We start from the raw sequence: 17,162 nt of genomic DNA, 5'->3' as shown, positions 1-17,162 counted from the left end.
GTAATATGGGAAGATGTAGGGGGTTTTGTAGAGCCTTGCTACTCACAGACCCCAGTAGCATTAGTAGAGTTGGAAATGCAGAACATTGGGCCCAACTGAGACTTCCCAGTTAGCACCTGCATTTTAACAAGATCTTCAGTGTGATTACTGTGTATATTAAAGTTTAAGAAGCATTATTGTAGCAGGTTTTTCTCTCAAGTTCATTCAGCAAATAATTATTGAGTGTCATGACCTGTTAAGGACTGTTCTAGTACTTGGGATACATCAGTGATCACAACAGGCAAAGGTCCATGCTCTCTCAGAGCTTACATTCTATTTTAGCAGGAGGAACTAGACATAAATCAGGCAGGATAAATGAGTAAACTCTATATGTTACAAGGTGCTAAGTGCTATGGGAAGAGAAAAGAGTAAAACAGGTTAAGGGGTTCTAGAGGATGTTTGCTGGGGGAGGAGGGAAGTTACAATTTTAAGTGGAGTATGATCAGTGAAGGCTTTATGGAGAAGATGATAATTGAGTGCAGTTGAAGGAGTTGAGATAGTTAACCATGTGTATGTCTGGGGTGAAGCTTTCAGGCAGGGAGAACAACTATACACAGGCCCCTGAGAAAGTACTTGGGAGTGTCTGTCCAACATTAATGTGGCTATAGTGTAGTGAACAAGGGATGGGGGAAGAATATTAAGGGGTGCTTTAGAGAGTAAGAGTAAAGAGGTCATGTAAAAGGCCTTGAGGGCCATTGTAAAGACTTTTGCTTTTTCATTTCAGCATATCTGATTGAAGTGCCGGATCAAGTCAGGTAAAGACCTGGAAGAAGAATATTCCAGGTAGTGGGAACAAGAGCAAAACCTCTAATGAGGTCATGCTTAGCTTGTTCCAGGCTCAGCAAGAAAGCAGGAGGCTAGAGAAGAGTAAGCAAGAGAGATGAGAGGTAGAAGGTAATAATGGGGAGATAGGCAGGGGCCCAGACTCATCACCTGATTTGTATTGTGAAAGATTACTAGCTGCTATCTGGTGAATAGATTTAGGGCAAGGAAGAGAGAAGGAACCACTTTGGAAGCTTCTGCAGAGGTCGAGGGGAGAGATGATGGTAGCTTTCAAAGGGAAAAAGATTGGATTGTAGATGGATTTTGAAGGTAAAATTTATAGGACTTAAATAGAGGAGAAAAATTTCAGGTGCATTCTTTCATTTTTTCTTTCAGTCAATAAAAGAGTTCCAATCAGAAGAATATCTTCAGATTATTACAGAAGAAGAGGCATTAAACATGAAGGAGAATGATAGGTCACTTTATATCTGTGACCCATTTAGTGGCAATGTCTTTGATCACCTCAAAAAGGTTTGCCAACTTTTAGTGTGTTCCTTCTGTAGTCTGATTTTCATTTTGTTTTTGCTTCAGTGGATATAAATTCTTTATCGACCATGAAATATTATGCAGATTATGAATATAGAGGAATCCTTTGGTTTTAGGAGACTAGAATAATACTTTTAAAGGCTAATAATGTTACAATAGGCTTTTGTATTTTAGAAGATTTAATTTCATTTAGTTTAAGTGAACTCTATAGTAATGAAACATTTTAGTGATGGAGTTCTGTACTTAAACTCAGTTTGATTGCAAAATTTTCAGTAAAGATAGGAAGAGATCTCAACGTAACTCTTGGTTACTTACTGTCTTTCCTTTGTGCTCTTACACACTGAATTTTAGTACCTGTACCTTGTTCAGGGTCTGAAACATTATATGCTAAGAAAGAAGCATTTTGGAGATGAGTATTGCAATATACCAATGAGCCATCTTATTTCTTTTTGTTGATTTCCAGAGTCTACTGACTCATTACTTTTTTGGTGTCTGGACAAGAGAGAAGCATTGAAATAAAAGTAAACTGGCTGTAATTCCATGCAGATAACAAAGAAGTGATTCTTGTTTGAAGGAGAAGAAAACATAGAAGAGTAGGTAGATGCAGTATCTGCACAATTTATGGAAGGTCTGTGCCCACCTTTGCCAAAAGCATTGTTGGTCTTACCCTCCTTTTGGAAATAACATTCCTTGTCAGATAGAATCAATAGCATTAAAAATTCACTTTTCCTATGGCTGAACAAAAAGATAGCAGTAATCATATGCCTTTTAGATCTTTAAATCAGTCATGATTTAAATCACCCACAGACTTTTTAGTTCTGGCTTGAATGTGCTGATGTTGAACAAGACTGTCACTTTTGTTAACTCATTTATCAATGAAATGAAAGGTCACTTTTTTAGCAATCTGTAATACCATAGAGAAGTCTTTGTGCATCTTGGAAAGACATTGAGTTGAAGACAAAGTGTTTAAACGCAGATGTAGAAACTGCCTAGGATTATTTTTTGTGTGTGTGACGGTGTAGGTATTTTAGAAGGGGATCAGTGAGGCTCTTATTATTTTAAACTGCTTGGTTGGCTGGGTACTTCATTTAAAAAGTATATAATGGATATTTCCTAATTATTATAGCATAAGACTGTTACTCATACACCCTATCATTAAGGCTATGTTTGTTTTAGAGATTAAAATTTGGTGACAACTTTGACTGATGTGGCTCTTGAAGCTTATTTCTTTTGATAGACTGCATTGTTTGATTTGCATGTGTGTTTATTTAGTGTGTTGTGTCCCTAAGAAATTAAATAATTTTTCTTATAACAATTTGGTGATTTTTCTGCAGTGGTCATCACCTTCTGTAAATAATTGGTAAATATTACAAAATGTAATTTCATAATACAGGACGTCTTTTCCTACATACTAAACTTTCTCCCTCTTTTTATAGCTTGGCTGCAGAATTGTTGGCCCTCAAGTAGTCATATTTTGTATGCACCACCAGCGATGTGTCCCAAGAGCCGAACATCCAGTTTTTAATATGGTTATGTCTGATGTAACTGTATCTTGTACAAGCCTGGAAAAAGACAAAAGGGTAAGTGTTGAGGAAAATCATGACCAATATATATATATCTCCACACTTAATCTTCCACTGTGTACGAGACACTTTGAAAGACTTTGTAGTTGGTGTTCATGGCTTACACAAAGTCAGTATACAACAGTGTACAGTCTTTTCTATTTTGACGAATACAGTAGCATCTGTTTAATTGAAAACTGACTACTTGAAAGAAAACTCCCTTTTTCCTTTCTGCAGTTGATGAGTTAGAGTTTGAGTCATATTTTTTCCACTGTAGATGGTCGATCTTATAAAAAAATGTTGACAGGTAGAACGGGCTATGGGTTTAGCATTAGCTCCAAGGTAAGAAATGCTTTGATAATGCTTTCTAAGAGATAAAAATACGTATTTTTATATGTAATGTATAAAATTTATATTTAAAAGAAATAAACTCATGGAGTTGAAAGAAACAAATATAGGAAAATAATGTGTGAAGGTAATTATTTTTGAATTTATATTTCATATTTATCTTTATACAAAAAGTAATTTGATTATTTAACTTTATAGTGGTAAGAAACATTTGTGCCTTAAAGCTAACAACAACAAAAGATATTTATGAGTCTTTGTATTAAAAATGGCAGAGATAATGTTTGCTTTAGTATTAACATATTTTCTTTTGGGTTTATAGGAAGAAGTTCATAAATATGTACAAATGATGGGTGGACGCGTATACAGAGATCTTAATATATCAGTAACTCACCTTATTGCAGGAGAAGTTGGCAGCAAAAAATATTTAGTTGCTGCAAACCTAAAGAAACCTATTTTGCTTCCTTCTTGGATTGAAACACTTTGGGAGAAGTCACAAGAGAAGTAAGAAAGACATTTAGATGTGTTCTAGATTAAAAAAAATGATACATGTGATCATTTTGGCCTATTGTGGGTTTTTATAGGGGAGGTTTTATGTTGTTCTTTCGGGATTTGTTATTCAGGGACAAAAAGTGGGGTTCTTACCCTTCAGTGAAAACAAGAGAGCAGAATCTGCAGGCTCTTATTATCAAGGTATTAGTTAATAGGTAGAATAGGCTATTGATTTAATACTAGCTTCAAGGTAAGAAATGCTTTGATGATAAAATTGTTAGCAGCAGTAAATGCTTGTAAAATAGTTGAGATGATCACTGTAGCAATTGTCACTCTTAAGTTGCATTACCCTTCCACTACTCTGCCCATATATTAAGATGGAGAGTGAATTACCATTTTGGCAATTGTATTCCCTCCCAAAGATGTCGGCCTGTGTAAAGTTGAATGTAAACATATGTAAGCCATTGACTAAGTTGTGGTCCTTCAGCAAATGTTAATCAAGCTCAGTTTACGTACCTGGCCTGAGCTTAGGCGTTAGATATACTTAGTGAGCAAAGCAGGATACATGCTTGCCTTCATAGACCTTAGGAATAGGCACTTTTCCAGTCTTCCTCTCAGCACTGTCCAACACATCCTAAACATGTCTCCGCATCGGAACCTGCGTTCCCAGCATGTCTGTCTTGCATGGAAACAAAATGGTAATGATATTTTTGTTGGTATTCAACTAAAAATCCTTGCATATTATCCATATGGTATAAGGGAAGGAAAAAAAGTCTCCTTTTCTGGTAGGCAACCAAGATAGTTTTGAGTTTGTAGGTATTTCAGACCTAAAATTTTGGAAAACACACCACTTTGGCATGGATTTAAAGAGTTAATGAAATATATTTTCCCTCAAAACAGTTTTATTTGAGAAACTCTATCTGAAGTATTACTTTTCATTAGTGACGTAGTGTTGAGCTAGATGAGCAATTAGTGTAATTTTGCATGTTTGTCAGTTTCCCTTAAAAATGATTAAAATCCTAAAAAAATGAGGAAAGCCTTAATGATTTCTGTTGTCATTCTTATTCTGGTAAGTTTTAAACTAGTATATTAAAATGTTTATTTTTTCCTTGTTACTTACTTTCCCCAGAAAAATAGCCAGATATACTGATATAAACATGGAAGACTTCAAGTGTCCTATTTTTCTTGGTTGCACAATCTGTGTGACTGGCTTGTGTGGCTCAGAAAGAAAGGCAATTCAGCGACTCACAGTTAAGCATGGAGGTCAATACATGGGACAACTGAAAATGAATGAATGTACACACCTCATTGTGCAAGAACCGAAAGGTAAAACTATATGCAAAAAGGTACAGAATTTTCTCTAGTATTTAACATTGGAAGATGTTTACAGAATAGCTTTTCCTTCTGATATGTTACAAATCTGGTATATTTTTTTCCCCTGAAATCTTACAAAGAGAGTTTGGTTCACAATCTGTGTAAAAATTACATGACTATCCAGGTTTATTCAGATCATTAAAAAAACTTGCAGGACAAGAAATTTGGATGAATAAAAAAAGGGCTAATGTAGCTAAATTACATTTCTTTCTAATGACAAAAGGCTTGGCTTAGTTTTTAATTGAACAAATCAGCTTTATTAGATGAACTACAAGTTGTAACCTGCAGATATACCTTGCAGCACATGAGGCAGTTAAAAGAAGAAAATGCATTACCATTTCAGTTACCCCACATTTATTCCTCAGTTTTATTTTATTTTTTTTAAATGTTATTTATTTTGAGAGAGAGAGCAAGAGAGAGCATGAGCAGTGGAGTGGGAGAGGGAGAGAATCCCAAGCAGGCTCTGTGCTGTTAGCACAGAACCCAGCATGGGGCTCGAACCCACAAACTGAGATTATGACCTGAGCCTAAATCTGGAGTCAGACTCTCAACTGACTGAGCCACCCATGCACCCCATAAAATACTCAATTTTAAGAGATTAAACCCCCTTATATGGCATGTGTATTTACACAACACATGGAAAATATAGTTGGGTAATAACTTAAAATATTATTTTTTAATATACTGTATAGCATACTGTTTGAAAGTAAGAAGTGGTAACTTTAATTTTGTTTCAGGTGAGTTTTTCCCCATAACCTATAATACTGTGAATATTTCTACAGAGATAGATTTTAATGGTTACATTTCTCTTTCTGTTTCTTAATAAACATAATAGGTCAAAAATATGAATGTGCCAAGAAATGGAATGTACACTGTGTGACCACACAGTGGTTTTTTGACAGTGTTGACAAAGGTTTTTGTCAGGATGAATCCATATACAAGACAGAGCCTCGACTGGAAACAAAGACTGTACCTGATACTTCAACTCCTACTGGCCAGATCAACACAGTTGATAGTAAGTCTCAGTGGGATTAAAGTAAACAGTCATTTTTAACAGTTTTCTATGTAAGAATTGATTTGTAAATACAATCAGTTAGACATAGTAAGGAATGTCATTCTTTCTTGATATGCTCCCAGGCATAATTGTATAATAACTAAATTGTATGAAAATTAGTCCAGAACTCCTGGTATTTCTTTTTATAATGAATGTATTTTTTTCTTTTTCTGATTGAATGCAAAAGATGATTAAAGAAATCAAGAATACTATTAAAGACTTAAAAGAATTTTTCAGAACTTGACTGATGTTCAGATAGTAATACATTTTTATTAGTTTGCTGCAGTTGTTATAGACCATCTGTATTCATGTAAAATTTAAAATCATTTCTATCTTATAGGTGCCATGTTGGCAATTTATCAGATATTATGCTTTTTTCTTTCCTGGACCCTACAGCCAGCAACTTCAGATTTTTAATGGAAGCAAGCCACTATTAAAATATACTAAATTTATTTTTATTTGAAAAAGATGTGAAAGTTAGTTTCATTTTCCCTTCTCACTTGGCCACCAAGACTTCAGTAAAAACATTTGATTCTTACTTTGAAAATTGTTCACAGCCCTTTGTGTATAAGAAAAGTTAATCTATAGGGAAGTAGGTAATCACATTTTTATCTCCATAAATTTCTACATCTTTGTTTGATATGTAGGTCGTACTCTTTCGGATGTCAGCCATATTTCCAACATCAATGCAAGTTGCATAAATGAATCGATATGTAATTCAGTTCTTAATAGCAAAGTGGAGCCTACACTTGAAAATCTAGAAAATCTGGATGTCAGTGCATTTCAAGCACCTGAAGATTTACTAGATGGTTGTCGGGTATGTCTTTATCATGTAATACTTGCAGTGATAATATACATCAGTGCTACTAGCCTAACTGTGAAGACACCTCAGAGTTGGGCTTGCTCCTTGTCTACGTAAACCTTCACCCTAGCTAAGCAGAGGCAAACATTAGGCCATATCTGTCCTTTAACTATCAGGGTCCCTCTGCCTGGGATGTGCCTTCATTTGTAGCTTTCAAAGTTTTTATTCAATTCTGAACCATCCTAACTAGTAATCTTTTTACTCTGTTTTGAGACCACTTAGTTTCTGAACCACTTAATGGATTTTTATTTATAACTGTCACTTAATAAGTGTTTCTAACATGTTAGACTGTGCATGTTGTTAATATGTTGTATATAATCTCATTTAATTCCCACAAATCTAAAATGAGTATTACCCTGAGACTGAGGCTTAGCAGATTAAAATTCTTGTTCAGAATCACACAGACATTAAGTAGACAGCCATCTACTCCAAAGCCTATATTCCTAGGCTTTATTCCAGGGTCCTATATTCCATTAGACCCGCTGCTTTGTTTAATGTCCCTTGGGTTACTTAATTTTTTAATGTATGAGTAACTGTTTTATAAGTGCCTTGATGAAAACATCCTATGCTATTTATCTCCTAGAGCTGAATACTTATTTAATATATTTCTACTTGTAGAGGTGCCTGGGTGGCTCAGTCGGTTAAGTGTCAACCTCTTGACACTTATGGGATCCAGCCCTGCCTCAGGCTCCATGCTGTCAGCATGGTTTTGTCTTTCTCCTCTCTTTCTGCCCCTTCCCCACTCGCATGTGCACTCTAAAAATAAATAAACTTTAAGAAATACATATATATAATTTTTCTACTTGTAGAGTGAATAGGCTATACATTAATTCTCAATAGCAAAGATGTAACCCTGTTTTATTGTTGAGAGGAAATTGGGCAAATTACCTTATCCTTCTAAACTTATAAAACTTACCAATTTATGGGGCTCCTGGGTGGCTTAGTTGGTTAAGCGTCCAACTTCGGCTCAGGTCATGATCGCACAGCTTGTGAGTTCGAGCCCCATGTCGGGCTCTGTGCTGACAGCTCAGAGCCTAGAGTCTGCTTTGGATTCTCTGTCTCCCTCTCCCCTTCTGCCCTCCCCCTTTCATGGTCTGTCTCTGTCTCTCAAAAATGAATAAACATTAAAAAACTAATAAAAACTTACCATTGTATTAGCAGAACAGAGAGTATCTTGTATAATCTTTTTTATCCTAGACCCTGCCAATTCTGGATATGACTTTTAATTATTCTTATAGGAAATTTATGTGACAGAAATCATGATTCCTCATTTTTGTTCAAATATATTCTAATGGAGGTTATTTAATTTGGGATATAAATGCAGTTAGGAATAGATTTGTCATTTAAGAAATTTTTTTAAAGACACGTAAAATAGAGATGAAAACGATTTTTATATTTATTAAATTGGTTTCAATACATACATACTGATAGTTAAAAATAAATTTTTGCATATGTATTATTGTCAAAGCACGATCCTCAGCTTGACTTAAATTATCTTGTGTAATCAACTCTGTGTAAAAGGTATCTTAATTTACGGGTAAGAAAATTGATTTAAAGAGCCTGAGTAACTTACCATGGTCATGTAATTAATTATTGACAGCTGAGCCAAAATTTAAACCCAGGTTTCCTGAACTCAGACATATAAACTCCAGTTTATTTCTATAATCTAAAATTTACAAATAGTAAGATATTCAATAATTAAGAAGCTACCGGCATTTTAGACATTGCTGTGCACTAATATTCAGAAGATAATTGAATTCTAGCTTCTATTTTATTAAAGCCTTAAAATACATATAAGGTGTCTACTGTGAAGGATGATGATGCTATAGAACTGTGAAGAAGTAATAGTAAAAATTTCAGAATTGTTAAAAAAAAAAAATCCAAGTTTCAGAATACATTCCATTCTTAATGTATTTTAAATGTACATGAGTTGTCTTATTTATACACAATGGATTTAGATATATATTTTTTTAATAATTCTTTTTCTGTTGAGAGAAATAAGCCATCTTCAATGCATTAATCTAAAGTAGATATTTTCTTTCTTTGCAGATATATCTTTGCGGTTTTAGTGGCAGAAAGCTAGATAAACTGAGAAGGCTTATTAACAGTGGAGGTGGAGTTCGTTTTAATCAGCTCAATGAAGATGTAACTCATGTTATTGTGGGAGATTATGATGATGAATTGAAGCAGTTTTGGGATAAATCGGCTCACAGGTTTTGTCAGTTTTTATATCAATGCATTTTCTACTCTGTAATGATTTTTCTTAAAATTGCATATCCATGCGGTTTTGGAAACAGCATGGCAAGTGGGATGATGGTCTTTATAGTTTGAACTAATATATAATTATGTACTATTTTTGTAGGCCTCATGTAGTGGGAGCAAAATGGTTGCTAGAGTGTTTTAGTAAAGGTTATATACTTCCTGAAGAGCCATATATCCATGCTAACTACCAACCAGTGGAAATTCCAGTTTCGGATAAACCTGAAAGTCAAACAGCCCCTTTAAAAAAGAACAACAGCTCCTCCAAGAAGGACTCTACTCCTGATGGAAAACATGAGCAAGCTGATGAAGATCTCCTCTCTCAGTATGTAAATAATAACACAACAGCGGGTAAGAAATAGTTGATTAGTATTTACAGTCATAAATTTAGAAGAGGAATGCATCATATGTGATTTCTACCAGGTTTTCTAGATTTTAAGTTAAACCTTTTTCTTAATGTTTTACGTTTGTTACTTTTTGTAAGCAGGCAAGGCCAAGAGGTGCTGAACCCTCTGACCTCCTCCTCTCTTCAACTATCTCCACTTTGATCTGTTTTATATACCAGCATCACTTTGTGTGAGTTAGTAACAGCATGAATTTTTATTTTAAACTTGTAATTAATTACCTCTTACTTGGTTGTTGTGATCTTTAATGCATACAGTGCTGCACTGTGAACTGTGACCTCTGTATGTAATCTTCTCAGAATGGGAAGGAAAACTGCCAGTGAAGAGTTGTGAGCAGCATTTCTTCTTTTTTAAGAAAAAGTTACTGTGAGGGGCGCCTGGGTGGCTCAGTCGGTTGAGTGTCCGACTTCAGCTCAGGTCATGATCTCAGTTTGTGAGTTTGAGCCCCATGTCGGGCTCTGTGCTGACAGCTCAGAGCCTGGAGCCTGCTTCAGATTCTGTGTCTCCCTCTCTCTCTGCCCCTCCCCCACTGTACTCTTTGTCTCTCAAAAATAAATAAATGCAAAAAAAATTTTTTTTAAGTTACTGTGAAATATTTAGTACATTGAGAAAGATATGAAGAATAATGTGATGCATAACCATATGCTACTACCTAGGTATAAAAGAAATAGAATATTCCACTATACCAAAAGCCTGCTGTAAGTCTCCCCATTTTCCTTATAGTTTACATGTGTATATGTTTGCAATGTATATACTCTTTAATTTGTGTGTATTTTAACTTATATAAATGACATATGGTAAGTACTTTTTTGCTATTCTCCTCCAACCATGAGAGATATTTATCTAATCCAAGTAACTGGTTGTGAATACACCACATTGTATCCATTTTCCCACCTATAGACATTTATATTGTGTCTTTTTTTTGCCGGTGCAAACAGTACGGCTGAGATTGTTCTTAACGATGCCTCTGTGATTGCGTGGAGGTTTCTATACATGCATATGATACCATGTTTTGTCTGCTGTATCTGAATTAATGAAATAGAGATGTTAAACTCCACCACCATAATGGTGGCTTTGACAGTTTCTCCATGTAGTTCTGTCAGATACAATTTTTTAATATATCTTGATGTTTTACATGATGGTCCTCATTTTCCTAATTTTTATCCTTAAAATCTGTTTGATATTAATACAACTATCTGTGCCTCGTGTGAGTATTCATTTAGTGTGATTGACTTGTTTTCTTAACTGCAAATTTGGTCAGTTTTCTTTTATTGTTACTTGTGATCTATTTTTATTGTTTTATGCCATCTTATTTTGTGTTTTTTGTTTGTTTCATTTTTCTATGCTTCTTTGTTTAAAATTTTTGCCTTCTTTTGGGTAGCTTGAGCTTGCCCCCTCTTTACCTCAGTCTCCCAACTCTCTGTCTTCCTTCTTCTAATGTAGGAGTTAGATCTGTTTTTATTTTCAGTGATTACCCTTGGAACTTAAAGGTGCATCATAACTTGAAATCTAAAGTTAATCAGTATTTTGATCTTCATCTTTTTTTTTTTTTTTAATGTTTTTATTTATTTTTGGGAGAGAGAGAGAGAGACAGAGCATGAGCAGGGGAGGGGCGGAGAGAGGGAGACACAGAGTCAGAATTAGGCTGCAGGCTCCAAGCTCCAAGCTGTCAGCACACAGCCCAACGCGGGGCTCCAACTCACAAACCGTGTGATCATGACCTGAGCTGAAGTTGGACGCTTAACCGACTGAGCCACCCAGGCGCCCCTGATCTTCATCTTAAGTACAAAAACTTTATAACACTATCTTCAACATCTTGCTAATCACACCCCTCTACACACACTCACTAGTACACTCAATTTATGTGATTTGGGCTAGTATTTTCATTGTCTTTTTAAATCTCACAATTAGATACTTATTGTTTCATGTGGCCCATATTTGTTTTGATTTATCAACATATTTAGCGATTTCTTTCCTTCCCATTCCTTGTTGGCATCTGAGACCTCTCCTCTGGAATCACTTTCTTTCCTCCTATAAAATATATCCTTTAGAAATTCCTTCAGTTTCTGTTAATGTCTTTATTTTGCCTTTGCCTTAAAAAATAGTTCTGCTCTGAATACAGTCCTAGACAGAGCTCATGGGAGATGAGCTCTTGGGAGATGTTATTTCATTGTCCTCTTTCTGTGGCTGGTGGACAAGAAGTCATTCAGTCTAATTGTTATTCTTTTGTAGGAAGTCTTTTTCTTTTTTTCTGGCCTTTTTAATATCTCCTTTTATTTCTTGCATCCTAGAGTTTTACCATGTACTTGTCCTACTTGCAATTCATTGTGCTTTCTAAATTAAGGATTAGTGGGGGGGTTTTGTTTGTCTTTTTACTTCATTGTAAAACATTTTTCATCTATTATCACTTTGAATATTGCTTCTTCACCACTCTATATTTTCTAACTGCCATTAGTCTGTGTATGGATCACTTAACCTGCCCTTCTGATTTCATCTTTTTGTCTTTCTGTGATTTATTATGTGTAATTTATTCAGGATTTCCTTTCACATCACTGTTTCTCTGTTTAGCTATTGCCTAATGTGTTTAACCCATCCATTAAATTTTTTATTTCAATAATTATTTTTTTCAGTTCCTAAAAGTTCTGTTAATAATCTTATTCTGTATTCATGTCTTATTAATTATTTCTTGAAACACATTAAACATACTGCAGTATTATGAATGGAGGGGAGAAGTAGTTCTCTGTATTGTTAATGCTGCCTAGTTTCTTCATGTCTTTGTGATATTATAAACTCATTAGGCCTCTGGAAATTCTTTTTTTTTTTTTTTTTTAATTTTTTTTTTTCATCGTTTATTTATTTTTGGGACAGAGAGAGACAGAGCATGAACGGGGGAGGGGCAGAGAGAGAGGGAGACACAGAATCGGAAGCAGGCTCCAGGCTCTGAGCCATCAGCCCAGAGCCTGACGCGGAGCTCGAACTCACGGACCGCGAGATCGTGACCTGGCTAGTCGGACGCTTAACCGACTGCGCCACCCAGGCGCCCCAGGCCTCTGGAAATTCTAAGAAGCTTGAAGGTGAGGGTTTGTTCCTCTAGAAAGGGTTCATATTTAAATCTGCCAGAAGTCTAAGGGTTTTCCAACTCAGGACACGTCTCAGTTTATTGGCTGGATGTTTTTTGGACCACCAGGCTAGTGTGAATTTGTACTCTTCCCCTACTTTGAGGACCCAGCCTATGATAACAAATTCTCAGGAGAGATGTTTTTTCCCCCTTGACCCAAAGCCAAAATCAAGTGTATTTGTCATCTCCTTTGCAGGGTAGGTTTTTTGTTGTTGTTTGATTGATTTTGGTCTGCATTGTAACTAGACATTTCCCTTTAGGGTTTCTGGGTTTGTTTACTCATTGTGTACTCCGCCCCACCTCTAGTTTGTGTGAGACCAAAGGCTTAAGTTGTTTCCCTCCACGTGATGTTCCTGAATTCTGAGAATCTAAGTTTCTGGAAAAATAGATTCAGGGTAACCATTAGTTTTAGTAACCACTCAGTGCTCTGGATTCATGATACTACTTCATTTTCAGTCCTTGATTTCTTGCTTTCTTGCAAATTCAGCTCTGCATTTGTACTGATGCCTTTAATATTTTATTCTATATTTTCAAGTGCTTTTAATGAGAGGGTTTTGCATGTCTAGCCTATCATATTTCTAGAAGGGAATTTGCAGCATTTTATCTTTTTCTTTTTTAGCTTTAATTCCAGTGAGTTAACATACTGTGTTATACTAGTTTCATGTATGCAGTATAGTGATTGGACAAGTCCGTATATCACCTGGTGCACTCCTTAATCCCAGTTACCTGTTTTACCCATCCTGCTGATTCACCACCCCTCTTGTAAACACCAGTTCTCTATAATTAAGAATCTGTTTCTTGATTTGTCTTAATTTTAAGTTTATTTATTTTGAGAGAGAGAGCACGAGCAGGGAGGGGAGGGGCAGAGAGAGGAAGAGGGAGAGAATCCCAAGCAGAGCCTGACCCAGGGCTCAAACTCACAGATCATGACCTGAACCAAATCAAGAGTTGGAGCCGTAACCGACTGAGCCACCCAGGCACCCCTGTCTCTTATTTTTTTTTCTTTTTGTCTGTTTGTTTTCTTTCTTAAATTCCACATATGAGTGAAATTATATGGTATTTGCCTTTCTCTCAGTGACTTACTTTGCTTAGCATTATATTCTGTAGCTTCATCCATGTCATTGCAAATGGCAAGATTTCCTTCTTTTTGATAGCTGGATAATACTCCATTGTGTGCGTGTGTGCATGTGTGTGTGTGTGTGTGTGCACGCACACACATGAACACGCTACATCTTCTTTATCCATTCATCATTCACTGGACACTTGAGCTGCTTCCATATCTTGTCTGTTGTAAATAATGCTGCTATCAGCATAGGGGCTCTGGTATCCCTTTGAATTAGTGCTCTTATATCCTTTGGGCAAATACCTAGTAGTGTGATTGCTGATCATAGGGTAGTTCTATTTTTAACTTTTTGAGGAAACTCCCTACTGTTTTCTACAATGGCTCCACCAGTTTGCATTCCCACCAACAGTGCATGAGGGTTCCCTTTTCTCCACATGCTCACTGACATTTGTTTCTAGTGTTTTTGATTTTAGCCTTTCTGACATGTGAGGTGATAGCACATTGCAGTTTTGATTTGCATTTCCCTGATGATGAGTGATAGTGAGCATCTCTTCATGTGTCTTTTGGCCATCTGGATGCTTTCTTTAAAGAAATGACTGTTCATATCGTCTGCCCATTTTTTAATTGGATTTCTTGCTTTTTGGGTGTTGAGTTGTAGAAGTTCTTTATATATTTTGGATACTAACCCTTTACTGGAAAGGTATTTGCAAAATATCCTCCCATTTTGTAGGCTGCCTTTTAGTTTTGTTGATTGTTTTCTTCTCTGCAGAAGCTTTTATTTTGATGTAATATTCCAATAGTTTATTTTTGCTTTTGTTTCTCTTGCCTCAGGAGACCTATCTAGAAAGAAGTTGCTATGGCCAGTGTCAAAGAGGTTACCGTCTGTGTTCTTTTCTAGGAATTTTATCATTTCAGGTCTCACATTTAGGTCTTTAATCCATTTTTGTGTATGATGTAAGAAAGTGGTCCAATTTCATTCTTTTGCACATTGCCGTCAAGTTTTCCCACACCATTTGTTGAAGAGACTGTCTTTTTCCCATTGGATATTACTTCCTGCTTTGTCAAAGATTAATTAACCACGTAATCGTGGGTTTATTTCTGGATTTTCTATTCTGTTCCACTGACCTGTGTGTCTGTTTTTGTGCCAGTGCCATACTGTCTTGATGACTATAGCTTTGTAATATAACTTGAAGACTAGAATTGTGATACCTCCAGCTTTTGCTTTTCTTTTTCAGGATTGTGTTGGCTTTTTGGGGTCTTTTGTGGTTCCATATACATTTTAGAGTTGTTCTAGTTGTGTGAAAAATGCTGTTGGTATTTTGATGGGAATTGCATTAAATGTGTAGACTGCTTTGGGTAGTATAGACATTTTAACAATGTTTGTTCTTCTAGTCCATCAGGGTGGAATGTCTTTCCATTTCTTTGTGTTGTCTTCAGTTTCTTTAATGAGTGTTTTACAGTTTTTGGAGTACAGGTCTTGCACCTTTTTGGTTAGATTTATTCTTCTATTATTATTACTTATTCCTAGATATCTTATTAAATAGTACTGTTTTCTTAATTTCTCTTTGTGCTGCTTTGTTACTGGTGTATAGAAATGCAACAGATTTCTGTATGCTGATTTTGTGTCCTGCAACTTTACTGAATCTGTTTCTCAGTTCTAGTATTTTTTGGTGGATTCTTTCAGGTTTTCTATATATAGTATCATGTCATTGGCAGACAGTAAAAGTTTTAATACTTCTTTACTGATTTGGATGCCTTTTATTCCTTTTTATCATCTGATTGCTGTGACTAGGACTTCCAGTACTGTGTTGAATGAAAGTGATGAGAGTTGACACCCTTGTCTTGTTCCTGACCTTTGGGGGAAAGTTCTTAGTTTTTCCCCATTAAGGATGACATTAGCTGAGTGTTGTTCATATATGGCCTTTATTATGTTGAGGTATGTTCCCTCTAGACGTACTTTGTTGAGAGTTTTTTCCATCAGTGGTGGTTGTACTTTGTCGAATGTTTCTGTGTCTATTGAAATGATTGTATGGTTTTCATCCTTTCTCTTGTTGATGTGATATGTTGATTGATTTGCGAATATTGAACCATCCTTGCATGCCAGGAATAAATCCCACTTGATTATGGTGAAAGATTTTTGAATGTATTGTTGAATTTGGTTTGCTGATATTTTATTGAAGATTTTGCATCCATACTTATCAGGGTTATTTGGCTTATGGTTTTTTTTTTTTTTTTTTAGTGGTGTCTTTATCTGGTTTTGGTATCAGGATAATGCTGGCTCATAGAATGAATTCCGAACGTGTCCTTCCTCTTCTATTTTTTGGCATAGTTTAAAAAGAATAGGTATTCTCTTTTCTTTAAATATTTAGTAGAACTCACCTGTGAAGCTATCTCATCTGGGGCTTTTGTTTGTTGGGACTTTTTTAATTACTCATTTAATTTCTTTCCTCGTTACCAGTCCAGTTTTTCCCCCCCACACTATTTCTGTTAATGGTATATTGAAAAATTGTTTTTTGTCAGACTATTTGCTTATGCTTTAGTAGTACATTATGTCAGGAGATCCTCAATTTTCTAGGATGTTTTGGCATAAAAAAGCCGCAGACTGACTCAGCAGTTTTATGCATTATCCTTCAGCCAAGGGTACGTGGTGGAATCAAGTGATTAGTTTCTCAAATCTTCCTTTCTCTGGCAGTTAGTGGTCTACCTACTTTGGAAGGGTTTAATGATAGTGAACCTGACAGAATCCCCAAGCTCCTTAGAATGTAATCAAGTTCTTTATAGTTAAAGCAAAATTATTTTTGAGAGTGCTTACTTAGTATTAGGTTTATCAAGATGTGTTTATTGGGCTCCTAAACGAGATCTGATGGAAAGAAGGATTCTGTTCAAATAAATGGAAAGGACCGCTGTAGATCATGCTAATTTATTCTGAGTCTCTTCATAACTTTAGGGTTTTACTTGCAGCTTATAAGAACTTAGTATTGCCAGTTTGTTTTTATGTATTAGTTTAAAATTCCACATGGTGCAACTACGTGGATGGAACTAGAGGGTATTATGCTAAGCGAAATTAGTCAGAGAAAGACAAATATCATATGACTTCACTCCTGTGAGGACTTTAAGACACAGAACAGATGAACACAAGGGAAGGAAAGCAAAATAACATAAACACAGGGAGGGGGACAAAACATAAGAAACTCTTAAATATGGAGAACAAACAGAGGGTTACTGGAGGGGTTGTGGGAGGGGGGATGGGCTAAATGGCTGAGGGGTTTTAAGGAATGTATT

The 17,162-nt window shown here is 35.8% G+C and overlaps 1 protein-coding gene across 4 annotated transcripts in view; it reads left to right on the top strand.

Moving 5' to 3' along the window:
• Positions 1 to 17,162, top strand: part of TOPBP1 (DNA topoisomerase II binding protein 1) — a 62,626-nt gene that overhangs the window by 1,236 nt on the left and 44,228 nt on the right. For 2 of the 4 annotated variants that reach the window (XM_040480224.1, XM_040480225.1), the window contains 8 exons: positions 1,198 to 1,332; positions 2,784 to 2,927; positions 3,577 to 3,758; positions 4,876 to 5,072; positions 5,956 to 6,135; positions 6,822 to 6,991; positions 9,086 to 9,249; positions 9,399 to 9,646. In XM_040480224.1, the coding sequence (XP_040336158.1) occupies positions 1,198 to 1,332; positions 2,784 to 2,927; positions 3,577 to 3,758; positions 4,876 to 5,072; positions 5,956 to 6,135; positions 6,822 to 6,991; positions 9,086 to 9,249; positions 9,399 to 9,646 (1,420 nt within the window). Of the gene's footprint in view, positions 1 to 1,197; positions 1,333 to 1,810; positions 1,976 to 2,783; positions 2,928 to 3,576; positions 3,759 to 4,875; positions 5,073 to 5,955; positions 6,136 to 6,821; positions 6,992 to 9,085; positions 9,250 to 9,398; positions 9,647 to 17,162 lie in introns of those variants that run through there. The other 2 variants (XM_040480227.1, XM_040480226.1) reach the window with 2 other exon arrangements.

This window comes from Herpailurus yagouaroundi, unplaced genomic scaffold, assembly GCF_014898765.1.
Source record: "Herpailurus yagouaroundi ecotype Mexico unplaced genomic scaffold, PumYag 159, whole genome shotgun sequence".
NCBI classification, from domain to species: Eukaryota; Metazoa; Chordata; class Mammalia; order Carnivora; family Felidae; genus Herpailurus; species Herpailurus yagouaroundi.
This window is presented reverse-complemented; position numbering and strand designations above follow the sequence as displayed.